Here is a 14,364-nt window from a genome sequence, read left to right as displayed (position 1 = left end):
CACTGTCTTGCACCTTGTGTAGTCATTTATACCTACCCAACTGGGTGTGGATGGTTGTTATTTAGATGCAGTGGCATTTTGCACTTATTTTGTCCAAGTATATAAGCAACTACACAAAGTGCAGGACAGTGGAGAATCAGGCACCTGAGAGTGTACTATGGTAATTCCAGAGCTCCCATGGAAGGTGAAGAACCATGAGATTCTGAGCAACTCAGGTGGTATGGAACATAGAGTATTTAACAAAAATTATAATGTAAAAAAACCTCCTCTTGAAACATAATTTGGAAACTACGCCATGACACTTATTAACTTCATATCTCTTATCCATCTATTGGCCTTCCTCTCCCTTCACTCCATCCGATGCCATATTTGGACCCACTCTTCCCTCTTCTTGTACCATGGAGTGGTAGAAACTAAGATCTTCAAGAGGTATCTCCTGTGGAAATATCTAATGTTCACTTCAAGCATTTATTCTGCTGCAGCAGGAATGCTAGCAGTTAAAATCGAATGGCAAGTGCTTGCATGAAAACAAAACGCATAGCCATGACTTTAAGGAGCCTGTCCCTTTATTCAGAGATTTTTCCACTGCTCTGTACAACATGTTACTTTGAACCTGGGAGACTGAATCATTCCTTTTGGAAAAAAAAATGCACACTCACCTACCCACCCACCAGACCAGGGTAGATGTGGTTCAGACGCGGAAGTGTCTGCATATTGCTCAATGTGATACAATTAGTTGACCCAGGTTTGGAAGGTACTGCATAATTTCTCCTAAATCCTGAGCTGGTATTGACCAGTAGGATGTGTCTGCATGTGGAAGGGGTGGGAGGAGAAGAAACTGGCTAATTCATAATTGCTGATACAATGAATGCCAGGGGCTGTCAGCTGGGTTATAAGCGTTCCCTTGAGGCAAAGTACATAATGTAAAGCTTATTGATGCTGGGCACTTAGCTTTTACTCTTCTCATTGGAGCTTAAATGTATTTGCCTCCCCCTCCCCCCGAAGAGTATATACCGCTTTTCACTGTCCACGGTTCAATTGAAAAAGGGTTTTCCCCCTGCTTTTCTTTAGTGGATAAACTGTCAATTTTTTTTAATATGTGCCATGCTGTCTGTAGTTTACTGCAAGGATAATTTGGTAGAAGCATGAAAGTAAGTGGTGCTTGTAATGCATTTTTTTCCTCTCCCAAATGGCTTCTTATAATACATGGGGAGAAAAAGAAGCTTACCTTGCCCAATCCAGATGATCCTTTTGGACTTTTCATGTGCATTGCTTAGCTTATCCAGCCCAAGAACCAGGATTGAGAAGGTTAATTTGTCCGAAACACAAATAAGATTTATAGGGGATCTTACAACACAGCAGCCTGGAGATGAGAGCATGTAGGCTCTAACTGGATGCCTTGTAGGAGCTAAGTCAACATTTGCTGCAACACAGCGTTAAATGTGAATTATCAACCTTATTTAAAACAGTAACACAGATGGCAAGTAAGTTCTCCTCAGGTACAAAAGAACCTGACAGGAAATGTTTAACTGCTACAATTCCTGCCAAAGATCAAATTTGGGTTATATGCTGCAGACTTTTTTCATTAGGTGAATGCTTTGCTTTGGAGAGGTCCTCCACTGTCCCCTTTTTCTTTAACAGGACAGTCTTGAGCTTGTCATGACTGTTTCACAACTAACAGGACATTAATTTGACTTTGGGTTTGAGGCAATGTACTCTCACAATGTCATGATGTAAATACCACAGTCTTCTGATGCAACAGCCTTATTCTGTGGGGCAAAGTGTGGAAGGCGGAAGAAGTTCTTCTCACATGATAAAGAATCTGAGGTAAATAGCTTCAGATTCAGCCGCTGATAAATGTATAATTCCTCTGGAATACTTGCCACTTCTACTTACGGTTTATAGACTGTCAGCATCACATCTCAAAAACTGATTTCTCCTTTAATTATCTTTTTTCCCCCCTGTAAATATTGTTCTGTTTAAAGGGATACTAGTGTCAGGCAAAACTTAGCCCCAGTTTTAGGTTTTATTGCCAAAATTTTCAAATATGGGTATCTAAATTTAGGATCCTAAATCCATATATAAATCTTTTGATTTTCAGTGGTTCTGAGTATTTGTAACTTCCTTTGATCCTTAAAGCAGACAGGGTTAAGAAAATGGCCTCTATGATTCATTCGTGAGGCTAATAGAAATAGTTCCATGATATTTTTTATAAAAGTCCAGTGGAAGCAGCTTATAGTGTTGCTAATCTCTTTGAGACAAGCAGCTCAAATTTTGACACTTCCCACCAAACCTGAACCAAGAACTTCTTTCATATTTGATTAAATAGTAATTCTTGATGTGCTTTTCTACCAGTTGGCCAGCACTTTCCATATTATGGTTGGGTAGAATAATGCGTATGAAATACAATTGTTAGGCTATTTTCCATGTGGTTGAATTTAGAGGGTGAATTGGAAATAGAGCACATGAACAAGCTCTCTTGTACTTTCTCACCTGTGTGGTCACATGCGGGGTTTGCTGCATGTGTGTGGGTGGGGGTGGTTGCATACTCATGTTCAGCAGCAGCAACAGCACAGCTATTTTTTACCCAATAAAGGGTCAGGCAATCCCAGATGATTAGGGAGATTAAACCAAAAATAATCATTTGGGAGACAAAAATAAGCTTGTGAGCACTCGGTCCTAGTTACAGAAGCACCAACTGCTGAAGGGAGCTGGGCACAGACAGGTCAAGAAGCCTGAAAACTCCTCCCCATAAAAAGGATATTTGGATAATTGAGTTTTGTTTGAGGGAAATTCAGGGTGGGGGTTTTTTTGGGTGCTGTTTTCTATTTATTTTGAAAGCAGCTTTCTGCATAGTTGTATGATCCAATATATTCTACAAGTTCTATGGATGTAGTATAATACGGATGTATAGCACTTTAATTCTAATGATCAAGGAACGAGGGTCCATATTAGTGACAGATTTTTTTTACCAGCTTCAGGCAATGTTTTTGTCTAAATAAAATATTGCTGGGCTCAGTTAATCTATCCAGCCAGTTTTCCAGAGCATATGAGGCATAAGCACCTCTTACTGAAGTTTAAAACCAGGATCACCAACTGGTCATAGGTAATGTGAAGAAAATGACCTCTCTTTACGTTGCAGTGGCATTTACCATCTTGTTCTTTTCCCTTCTCATTCTTTCTCTCTATTATTCTATTAGAATGTAGCCACTGAGAGAGGTTATGACTATGGAGTGAGAGGTGATCTGACAAGTTGGCAGTGGGGCCAGTCCCTTGGAAATATGAGTATCAGGACAGAGACTTTGAACTGTGCTCTATATTCCATGTGGAGCCAGTGCAGGAAGCAAAGCCTTGGGTGATGTGTTCACAACAGCCTGTGTTGCTACACAAAGAGGCTGCTGCATTTTGTCCCAACTGGAGGCTTAGCTAGGCATGTGGCTCCATTCCTTTATGTGAGTTGCAGTAATCAAGCTTCAAGTTCATAAATACATAGGGGTCATGGTGATTGTGACTGGGGTGCTATTTTCTGGCCACTTGCATATGGAAGTAGGTAGGGTTTTGCCAGGGCTGTTTGGGCATCCAGTAACATTACAGTCCAAAGGACCCAAGGCTCTGGACTGAATTAACTATCTGTGGGCAGATTCTATAAGCCGGATCTCTAACATTTTGGGTCTTTTATTGTAAATAACCACATATTTTTTGGCATAGTGCTTCCATGTCTTCTGGGACAGAACTTGTGATCAATCATTTAGTAATTGCACCTTATCTCCATTTGCTACCCATACTGCAAGATCTATCCTGTTCTGTAGTGCTTACCACTGACTCTTTTTTTTGAAAAGGTTCCAGTCAGTTATCCATAGGATTAATTCTTGGCTTTGTTTTCTTATCTCTAGACAGTCTCTGAAAATAATGCTGTCCAGGACACAAAAAGGATAAACATTTGGAAATCTCCTTAATTTCTGCCTCACTGAGTGTTCTGTGTTTATTAAACTAATTAATTTCTTTACATTTGTGATGGGGAGCTGATTTTCCTGCTCTTCTCTTTTGGTTTGAACCATAATGATACTTAGATATTTAGGAAATAAGAGCAGATTCTCTCTAAGCAGATTCACTGTGTGTCCTGGGAAGAAGTCAACAGCGTACACTATAGTTCTTATCCTATTACAGATGGTGTTTTCTCTGCTAATACAGGAGCATCTAAGGGCATGATCCTCCCCCTGCAGAATGTAACTCCCGTGGATTTGACTGGAAGTTACCTGTATCCTGCAGAAGGAGAGTTGTGCCCCACATATTCCTATTCATCATGCACAGCTTCCTCTTATTCCTTACCTGGCTTTTGCTTTGGTTTTCCTTGTAAATTCTGGGGATTAGTTAGTAATATGACACCTGAAGTAGTTCTTAGATATGGTAGCCAGATACATATATATTAAATATCTAACTGCTGTAAGTGTAAAAAATGGAATTTTCAGAACAGTTTTTAGAAACTCCTGCCACTTTTTATTTCTATTCAGCGAGTGTACTTGTTGTCTTCTTCTTTGAGGGCTGCTGTTTTGAGGATAAAGCAGTATACTTCCAATAAAGAAGCAGCGTCTTCTCTAGTAGCGTACCATCTAGTATTGTACAGTGCATGTCAGTTTAAAGTAGATCCCATCTTTTATGCAAACTGTGTCCCAAAATGCTTTACTAAGTTAACTATGGTAATAGAGTTAAAATAAAATAAATGCAGAACGAGAGATCTTTGTCTATTTAATAGGATTCACAGGGAACCAATAACAACAGTATTTGGCAGCAAACAGAAGATTATTTGAAATCGAATCACAATCAGCTCTGCTTTTGTCATCTTAAAGTTCAACTGCTAGCTTAACTCGGATACTTTTTTCCTTTGTGTTCTTTAGTAGTTGTTATTGTGGATAAGCTGCTCTAATAAGGTCTTTATCTGACCCTATGTCTTTGTCTCTAACGTGCCAGAGGCAGGCATTCCTTGTTGTTGATGCTGTGCTATGTTATTTAGGAAAGCTGCTTCGGCACTATCATAGGATCCCATTCTGCCCTCTGGAGGATCAGAGCCCCTCTATAGGTCCCATCCACATTTATAGACCCGGGACAACGGAGTGCAATGAAAATGATCAGGGGGTTGGGGCACGTGACTTACAAGGAGAGGCTGAGGGAACTAGGCTTGTTTAGTCTGCAGAAGAGAAGAATGAGGGGGGATTTGATAGCGTCCTTCAGCTACCTGAAGGAGGGTTCCAAAGAGGATGAAGCTCAGTTGTTCTTAGTGGTGGCAAATGACAGAACAAGAAGCAATGGTCTCAAGTTGCAGTGGGGGATGTCTAGGTGGATATTAGGAAACATTATTTCACTAGGAGGGTAGTGAAGCACTGGAACGGGTTACCTATGGAGGTGGTGGAATCTCCATCCTTAGAGGTTTTTAAGGCCCAGCTTGACAAAGACCTGGCTGGGATGATTTCGTTGGTATTGGTCCTGCTTTGAGCAGGGGGTTGGACAAGATGACCTCTTGAGGTCTCTTCCAACCCTGATATTCTATGATTCTGTGACCTTTACTGGCAGCTGATTGTCCATTGCCATTCCTGTTGACATGGGGCTGTCTGGCCTGGACTACTTGCACTGGCCAAATCTTTTGTGAAATTAGGTTCTTGCACAGGTGTGTACCTCCTATTTGTAGAAAATGGCAAAACCTCATTGTACAGATTCTAGTTCCTTTAAGCACACTCCTCGACCTTGTCCCTCCATGCATGTGCCCATTGTATATACTGTTATAGTGGCAGATCACCTGCTCTGGTGTCTACTCTTAACTCCTATTTATTGGCAAGAACAATCCCCCTGCCCTTGCTAGGAAAAAAGTTGTGAGAGTCTCATCATAAGTAGCGCACAGTAGATAAGGTAAATGACTCCCCATTGTCCAAAGTGACAATGAACATGACAAGGAAGACAATTCACTGCAAACGTTCCATAAAGTCCAGGCAGCAGAACAAAGTAGATGATTAATTATTAGTCCTATATAAACAACAGAGAGCAATAAAATGATTAGCGTATGAAACAGGATGCAATATCATACGCACTGTTGGCAAGGTGATAAGCTCTTTGTAAAGGGACCATTCTCTTGTACATGAACAGACAGGTGGAGACAGCAAAGTGGATCACAGAGGCAGACAATCCTTTTCTGGTTGAGGGATCATCTTGCATTTGGCCCAGATGAGTCTCACCACTTTGACTTTGCAAACCAACAAAAATCATCTTGTGAGCCTCTGACTATTGACCAGGGGTCTCCAGCAAAACCAGTTCTGCCCTTTCTCCTGATGCCTCCAGGAACTACCTGTGTTGGCAAGTGGCCATAAATGATCCTACACAGTCATGGTTTTTAGTCTGCCCCTACTCTCGTGTTGGAGCACAAGGAGCTTCATTTTTAGATAGTAGCTTGCTGACTTGATTTTACCAATGGAAAATGATATGAGGTTATTTCCCTAATTTGTGGAGACAGCTGAAGAGAAGCAAGAGTTAGAGCCCACAGCATCTTTGCTCTTAACTGGCAGGATTAAAATAGCCTTCCACCAGAAGAAGCAAAACTTTAAAGAGAAGGAGTTTCCTTAGAATTGGCAGATGAATACAGTACAAACTAACTAGACTTGGAACCTACATACTGGAGATCCTGCTCCTCTCCTCCCACAACTGTGATGGGTGGAGGCACTCTAGCTGCACTCTCAGAGTAAAGGTCCAAAATAACCTCTGTTGACTGTCCGTGCATGCTTTAGTGGAGGCTTTGGGATTGTTTGGAGGAGAGGAGTTTAGCATGAGGATAAATATAGTTGGGAGTTGTTTTGTGCTGGGTGGGTAGTTGATGGGTTTATTTCGATTAAGTGTATTTTTAACTTGTGACAGAGGCAGCCTAGACTGTTGGATATTAACATCAATTTCAGTATGCAAACTATCAGTTTATACAGCAAGACTGATCGAGGCAAAGCAAGCTTTAGATTGTAAACTCTTTGGGGCAGGGACCATCTTTTTGTTCTGTCTTTGTACAATGCCTACCACATTGGGGTCCTGATCCAGAACTGGGGCTCCTAGGTACTACCACAATACAAATAACAATTAATTAATTATTAATGAGTAGACAACACCAGGGTGGAAATCATGGTGAATGGGTTTTGAGGCAGGATTTGGAGGATGAGATCAAAGATGCTTGTGTCCTTCTTTCTCATTGAGTATCAGGGTCTGATTGTGCCTGTATGAAAGTGTCTTTCAGATCAATCTGACTTCCACATGAAAAGTGATTATGAAATCAGGTTCTGTATGTCAAGGTGAATTTTGTATTTTATAAATCAGTCTCCATCCTAGAAAACATGTACTCTTCCAGAACACAGATCCTGCCATTTGAACAAAGAAAACTGCAAGAGAAGAATCTGCAGGGATGACTCCAAGACTCATTGGTGCAAGTGTTCGAATGGATTTGTTCTGAGTAGAAATAGGCAATACTGTGAAGGTAATATATGGTTCAAACCATGGGATGGGTAGGGAAGCTGGATACGCTTTCTCCCACACTTTTCTCAAATCTTGAATTATGTTTTTTCTGGAGGTTCTAAAAATTTCAGTTAGCTTTCTTTTTTTCCTTATCATATTTTGTTTTCACATGTTCGGGTTCTGACTAAATCTAGAAGCAGAAGTACCAAAATACCTCAAGAAAGTTTGTTCTTTGTGAAATTTTGCAGTCTCAGTTTGGATTAGTTAGATGATGTTCAGATAAGCATGGATAATTTTGTGTGCTTATAAGAATTGAAATGAATCTAACTCCAAGGATAAAATGATCAAAACGTGTCTAAGTGATATAGGCACCTCAGTCACATTTTCCAAAGTTACTCAATTGCCTAAACCTCTTACTTTTCAAAATTTTACCTCACTTGTTTTAATCCAAATTAAACAGTCCAGTATTTTTCTTTGAACTTTTTTCTTTAATTTTAGAACTTGTTTTAGGGTAAAATGTATCAAAGGTATTAATCACTCAGGAGTTAGATTTATAAAGGTATTTAGGCCCTTAAAGATGCAGATAGGTGCCCAGTAGGATTTTCAAAAGTGTCTTAGCAGGTTAGGTGCCTAACTTCTATTGAAATAAAATTGAATCACTTTAGAAAGTGGAACTTAGGATCCTAAGTCATTTAGGTGCTTCTGAAAATTTTGCCCTAAGTCACTGAGGCGCCTAAATACCTTTAAAAATTGGCCCTTAGGCACTTAAAATTTGTACCCTTCATAATTATAAATCAGTACGTTATCTAGCTTGTTTGACTGAACTCTACAAGTTTGCTTTTCGTAGTTTATTAAAACCAGCATATTTGACAAAAGAAATATCCTATCTTCAGTAGAACAACTAAATAAGAATTTCTTCTAGAACCTTGTGTTACTTAGCTTTATTAATCCATGACCTTGCATGTATTAAAAGTATAATGACTCTACTGTGTCATACATTTGTTTCTCGTCAGATGTCAATGAATGTGCTTTTTGGAACCATGGCTGTACTCTGGGATGTGTAAATATCCCTGGCTCCTATTACTGTACGTGCCCACGAGGTTTTGTTCTGCTGCCTGATAGAAAAACATGTCATGGTAAGTAGCTGCAATACATAAACATTTAAGGACTGATCCTGGAATCGTCACTTACACAAACCTAGTGTTTCCAGTGTTGCTACATTTCTCTCTTCCAGCCCTTTAATGTGTAAGTTACATCAGCTTAGACTCAGTGAACCAAATTTGGAGGTCATTTTTGAGGAAGTATAAGCAGTGCTTAATTTGTGCCAGGACTTGCCAGGGCTGAAGCCCCCCCGACCCTGCCGGCACCTCTCTGCTTGGCAGTTCATAGACCTGGCACCTCTGGGCTTGCTCTACCAGTTGTGAATATAAAAAAAAAAATTGCTTGAGCCCTTGCACCTCTTTCATTACAAATTAAGCACCAACTGTAAATTACATATGGATAATCAAGTGTGAGCCTCATGGAGCCTACAGGGGTTAACTAAACATCCAAATCCTAGGATGTTTACCTGAACCAGATTCAAGCTATGAACCTCAACTTCTGGGGTTCTCCCATCCCTGGCTATGTATATACTTTTGCAATGTTGACAATGGGTTTTTGCAACATTGGTGATAAATATCACAAAGCAATATATAAGGTAGAAAATGTTAGAGGTAGTGAATTTTTTTATCTTGCTTGATCTTTAGGAACAACCTGAGAGAGTATCCATTTGGAGATAATGATAATTAAGGTAATTGTATAAAATAATATAAAACTCACCAAAATACACACAGATTTCACTTGGGTAGGTAAGTAGGAGTCTTGTGGACTTTGGACTCCTGATTTATTTGGAGAACCTTTCCTGACGAGTTTTTTTCAAATGATAGCAACTTTGAGATGATTTCTAGCAGTTAGGTTAAATTACAACATCCTCTCACATCTCATGCCCACATAAGGAAGTGATTATACCTGAGAAACCTCTTTTTGAGTGATTTTTGTTTTATTTTGTGAGGTATTATTTTCCATCTACTGAAGTATTCTGTAAGTGGTATAACCCTAATATAAGACGACAAGTAACACGTATTTAGAACATAGCATATATAAGTAGGAAAGATGCCACATATGCTAAATAAACATATGTTGTGTGCTTATCCGGCTTCAAACAGCTTGCAGATAGTACAATGAACCATAATGTTTAACATAATGTAGATTCTCATGGTTGATTAATAATGGAAATAATATATCCCCAAAGCATGAATATTAAAATCACACCTCCGTTTCATTCCCCAGAGATAGAAAGATTGTCATTTTCTGACGTATATCATTTTGAAACTTAGCCAGTCATTTCTATAGATTCACATCTTATAGGTCCTAGTATTTTTGTTATATGAAATACATATAATACGTACTCTTGAAATAAGTATCCAATATGCTCTGATATATCAAAATGGAAAGTAGGATAATTTCTTTTTCTTGGAATATCTTATATAAATTGATGTTCTGATCATCACCTTTATAGTTTGAAAGGTTAGGAATGCTGCTTTTTTTGGTTTTGTTTTTCTGTGTAACATTATCCTTGTGTTAGACCCTTCACATCTTCTGGCTGCGATGTGAAATCATCTCTTTATGACACACTTTTCTAGATTTGTTTCTCAGAAGCGTTATGAATTTGACAAGCTCATATATTCCCAGTCAGTTGGTCTAATGGGATATCATTTCCTGAACTTCTTAAAATTTCCCTTTTTGCTACTCCAGATCTTTAGAAGCACTTTAGTAACTGATCTGGATGAATTAAGTAATTTCAACAGTGTTTTATTCATATTTGATTGGCCTGATTGTTTAGTCATAGTTTCATTCATTTAGAATTGCCCAGGCAAGATGGAATTTGGCCACACAAATCTTTCTTTTAATTTTTATTCCTAGTCATGATTCTATTCTGTTCTGTTCTGTGTAGGTTTTTATACCACACTCATAATCACCCATTAGGTTCCTAATTTCCATTGGAATCATTGAGGATCCGAGTCTAAGTGCCTCTGCACCTATTTCTGTGAGGCAGATCTAGCTGCTGACTTTAAGACTTGGGAATATGAACACCTAAATCCCTACTGTATGTGGGAACCAGAAAGAGATTTTGTGTACCTAGCCAATTTGGTCGGGAAACAAAGGTGAACCCCCCTAGTGGACAGAGATGGGATAAAGCATCAAGTGTCAGCTTTATTAGCATAATTGTGGGGTAAACAGTGTTTTAATCCTTACCAGGTGTTGAGAGGAGTCATTATGAGAGGACAAAGTTTTACATAATAACCAGCAAGAGGGAGTTTTCCAGTACACCCACATCTCCTCTGTCTTTCTTGGCTGCTCTTGGCCCAGCAGGAGAAATGCCTGCAGAGGGAGGGCTGAGTGTCCCTCTCCCAAGACTGAGGCAGCCAGGACTCAGGGAAGCATTCCTCCTGCTGGTCCCCTTAAACTCCCAACCCCAGGTGATGTGGGGTGGAGGATGCAGGGTGTGACATGTACACAATGTTTTGCAGATCTTGTAAAGAGATTTTGCGTAAGTTTGCTCACAACAGCCTGTAACAGGGCAGCCTGCCCCTTTACAGGTCTGGAAGCCTTGAGTCAGCCCTGTTCAACCACCCCCATCTGTGCCATAATTAGCTGCCTCCCAGCCTGAGGGGGAAGGAAAAATAGGGTCAGCAGATAGCCCGGTGAACACCTGGGTCTCCTAAGGCTGACAGAAGTCAGCTGTAGGAAGGAACTCCAGGAAGCAGGTTAGGCTCTTGTGGAAGGGGGTTTGCTAGAAGCTGTGAATTCCAGAGAGCTGTGAGAATGATTTCAGGGAAAGCAGGCCGGGAATAAGTGCTCTCTGACAGGGCAGGGAAGATCTAAAAGTAGTCCAGGAGGAGTGCTGCCCTGTGAGGGGAAGGCTGAGGGGAACATACATCAGAGGAGGAGACTGAGGCAGTGTGCCTGCATTACTGTGTTTGACCAGGAAGGGAGATTGGGCAGTCATGCCTATGGTGCAGTCTAATATGTTCCTTTGTTGAGGCCCTAAAATTATGTAACCCTCCACTCAGATTTACACAGATTCCTTAAGTTTGTTATGGAAAACGGTTGGAAACATGGGCTTGGAAAGTCTGTGTGGTTACCAATACAACTGGGCTCTTTAACTGACTTTCCCTTTGTGCGTGATTAGGATAAGCATGCATGTGTATTATGTTCCTTCATTGCTACCTGTGCTGTGTTTATTTTCAGACAGTGGTTGAAAAATGCCTTTTCTTTTACATGCTACACTTACCCATGGGGGAAAGAAGAAAATTTGTTTAAAATAATGTGTCTGTGGGGCAGCATTGTCCTGTGAAAATTCAGTAGTACCTCTGTTGCCCAGGTGTATTTTAAAGGGGTTTAATTTCACCACTGTACATGCCACTGTTATTTTTCACAGGTTAGCAATTTGGGTGTGTTCTGTGTCTCATGAAATCTCACTCTCACAGCATGTTACTATTGGCTGCTAGTTTGGCACTCGTCCCCAAACTGTCCTGGGCTTCATTGTGGCATTTAGGCATAGGGAATGAGGCACTGCTCTATCCCAGGAATAGCATGCTCCAAAAGGCATAAGCCCGTTTTGGTGCCTGGTGGGATGGGAGAGGCTCCACTATGGTACTGTAGGATGGTACAGTCTGCTTCCCTTGGTGCATCTGGCCTACTTGGGAGCTTTTGCTCTGCTTCTCTGCATCTCCATTTGGATGAAATGTGCACCTAGGGGCACACAGAGGGAGAAGCAGTTCCTGTATTCTCCTGAGCTCAGGGACTGCGGTTGTGACAGGCCCTTGCATGGAATGCAAAGGCTTAGGGAGGAGGCCCTATTGCAATCTATCCCTCTCTTTGGGTGATTTATTTGTGGTACTATCTTACATGCTGCTACTTGGGACTGGAAACATTTTCAACACTGTTCATCACTGTCAATCCAAGGAACCTATCAGCTTAGTATTTAAGTGCTGAACAGTGATATAAACTGAGAAGAAGATAATCTGCTTCTGAGACAGGCAACGGACCAAGCATGGATTAATTTAACTCCTAGATTACAGCTATCACTTCTATAATACAAAATGACTCCCACCCCATACAATCTGCACATGGTCACACGACCAGCACATTCTCTCAACTAAGCAGAGAGATGGAATAGTGGAAGCCCACACGGTAGCCTGAAACTTTGATGATTCCCTGCTTATTATATGTCTTTCCATTCTAAAGCCATAAATTTCTATTAGGGTATTAATGTAAGGTCACTTTCTAGACCTTCAGTTTTCTAGAGGTCAGAAAAATGCATTGCAGAGCACAGTTGGCTTGGATAAGGAATATTTACAGCAGTTATGTATCATTCAAGCCAGCAGAAGACAGAAGCATTGGTGGGAAACCTGCATTTGTTCCAGTATCCATCCTTCCAGCAGATGTTACCATATGGCACTAAGGCAGTGTAAAAAAACAAATATGTTGGCTGGAAGGAGGACATCTTAGACTGTTCTCTTCTCTAATTACTTGAAAGGAAAAGAGAATTAATGAAGGAAACCTAAAGATGCAGATGGCGCTGTCAACAGTTGTGATGGAAAGTCCTGTCAGTTCTGTGCTTTCTGGAAAGCCTATTTTCTCTCACAGGAAGTAATGGCAGAATTTACCATAATGGTATTAAGGAAAAAAGAATAGTTTTATATTTATTTATAAATATATGCATATTATGAGTCTCTCCCTGAATTTACCAAAAGAATTGGAAGAATCATAACAAGTCTTCTGCCCACCATAGGCAGTATAACAGTACTGAGACTGATGAAAATTTACAATTCCTTGCCAAGACCAATAGTTACTTGGTATCTCACCTTTCTGGTGTTCCTGGAAGATCAACAGTTAAGACTCTGGTGGACTGAGAGAATATGTTCCAGAGTCAGAACACTGCATTTCCAATCCCTAATGGTTAAAACAGGCTCTGCCTGGAGGAATTACCATAGCAGTATTTAAAGAGACAAACAACACCTTAGGGAACTAGAACTCCACCATATTAATTGGATACTAGTGGGATTAGCTGCTAATCTGCTGATTTTTGTTCATATGCACATGATTGAATTAACCAACAAAATACTGCAAGGAAGAAATTTTCCTTTGTGGAATATTGGCAAGGAACTTATTGTTATTTTTTTGATTTCCCTCCACTCTTCTTTGGATCAGTGATCAAATTTGGGAACAGGTGATTGTATCCCATGTGATCAGTTTCTTGTGATGGCTGGATGGGGGAAGAGCAGGCATTGGTAGCTCTAAGTTTTCCCCACCATGTTCTTTTGCCTTTAGTTACTGTTATTATTTATTGTTTGCATTACTGTAGCACTTAGGTACTGTACCTACACTGCAGCTGAGAGAGTGCTTCCCAGCCAGGGTAGACAGACTCACACTAGCTTTTAGCTGAGCTAAAAATAGCAGAGAGGGCATTGTGGCAATGACAGAGACACTCAGGGCAGCGGGTGACTAGCCTTGCATCAGTGTCCACCATCCATGGCTCAGCTGCCTTTCTCCCTTTATCCCAAGAATCTCCAGTTGACTCCAGGGAAATGGAAGTGCAGCCCCCCCTTGGTGTAGTGACGCAGCTCAGTGAATCAGCGTTTAACCCTTCTATTGTCTTCTGAACACTCAGCTGCAAGCACACCATCAGACAGCCTTCTGTATTTGCTGTCGAGACTGAGCAGAAGAGGTCTGTTGCATGACTGCTTCATGATCACAGGCGCATAGCCAGATTTTGGCAAATCTTTGGTGTGAGGCCAGCAAAACTGTGAACTAGTAAAAGTACCAGGAATGACCACACATACC

General features: G+C 40.6%; 1 protein-coding gene across 1 annotated transcript in view; it reads left to right on the top strand.

The window, feature by feature from the left end:
* EGF (epidermal growth factor) overlaps positions 1-14,364 on the top strand; it is a 96,662-nt gene that overhangs the window by 28,612 nt on the left and 53,686 nt on the right. Inside the window, exons 7-8 of the mRNA XM_032784614.2 lie at positions 7,373-7,498; positions 8,490-8,612. Coding sequence (XP_032640505.1) covers positions 7,373-7,498; positions 8,490-8,612 — 249 coding nt within the window. The remainder of the gene's footprint in view (positions 1-7,372; positions 7,499-8,489; positions 8,613-14,364) is intronic.

The sequence above is a fragment of the Chelonoidis abingdonii genome, chromosome 5 (genome assembly GCF_003597395.2).
Source record: "Chelonoidis abingdonii isolate Lonesome George chromosome 5, CheloAbing_2.0, whole genome shotgun sequence".
In the NCBI taxonomy this organism is placed as follows: Eukaryota; Metazoa; Chordata; order Testudines; family Testudinidae; genus Chelonoidis; species Chelonoidis abingdonii.
The sequence above is the reverse complement of the archived record's forward strand: the minus strand, read 5'-3'. Positions and strand labels throughout refer to the sequence as shown.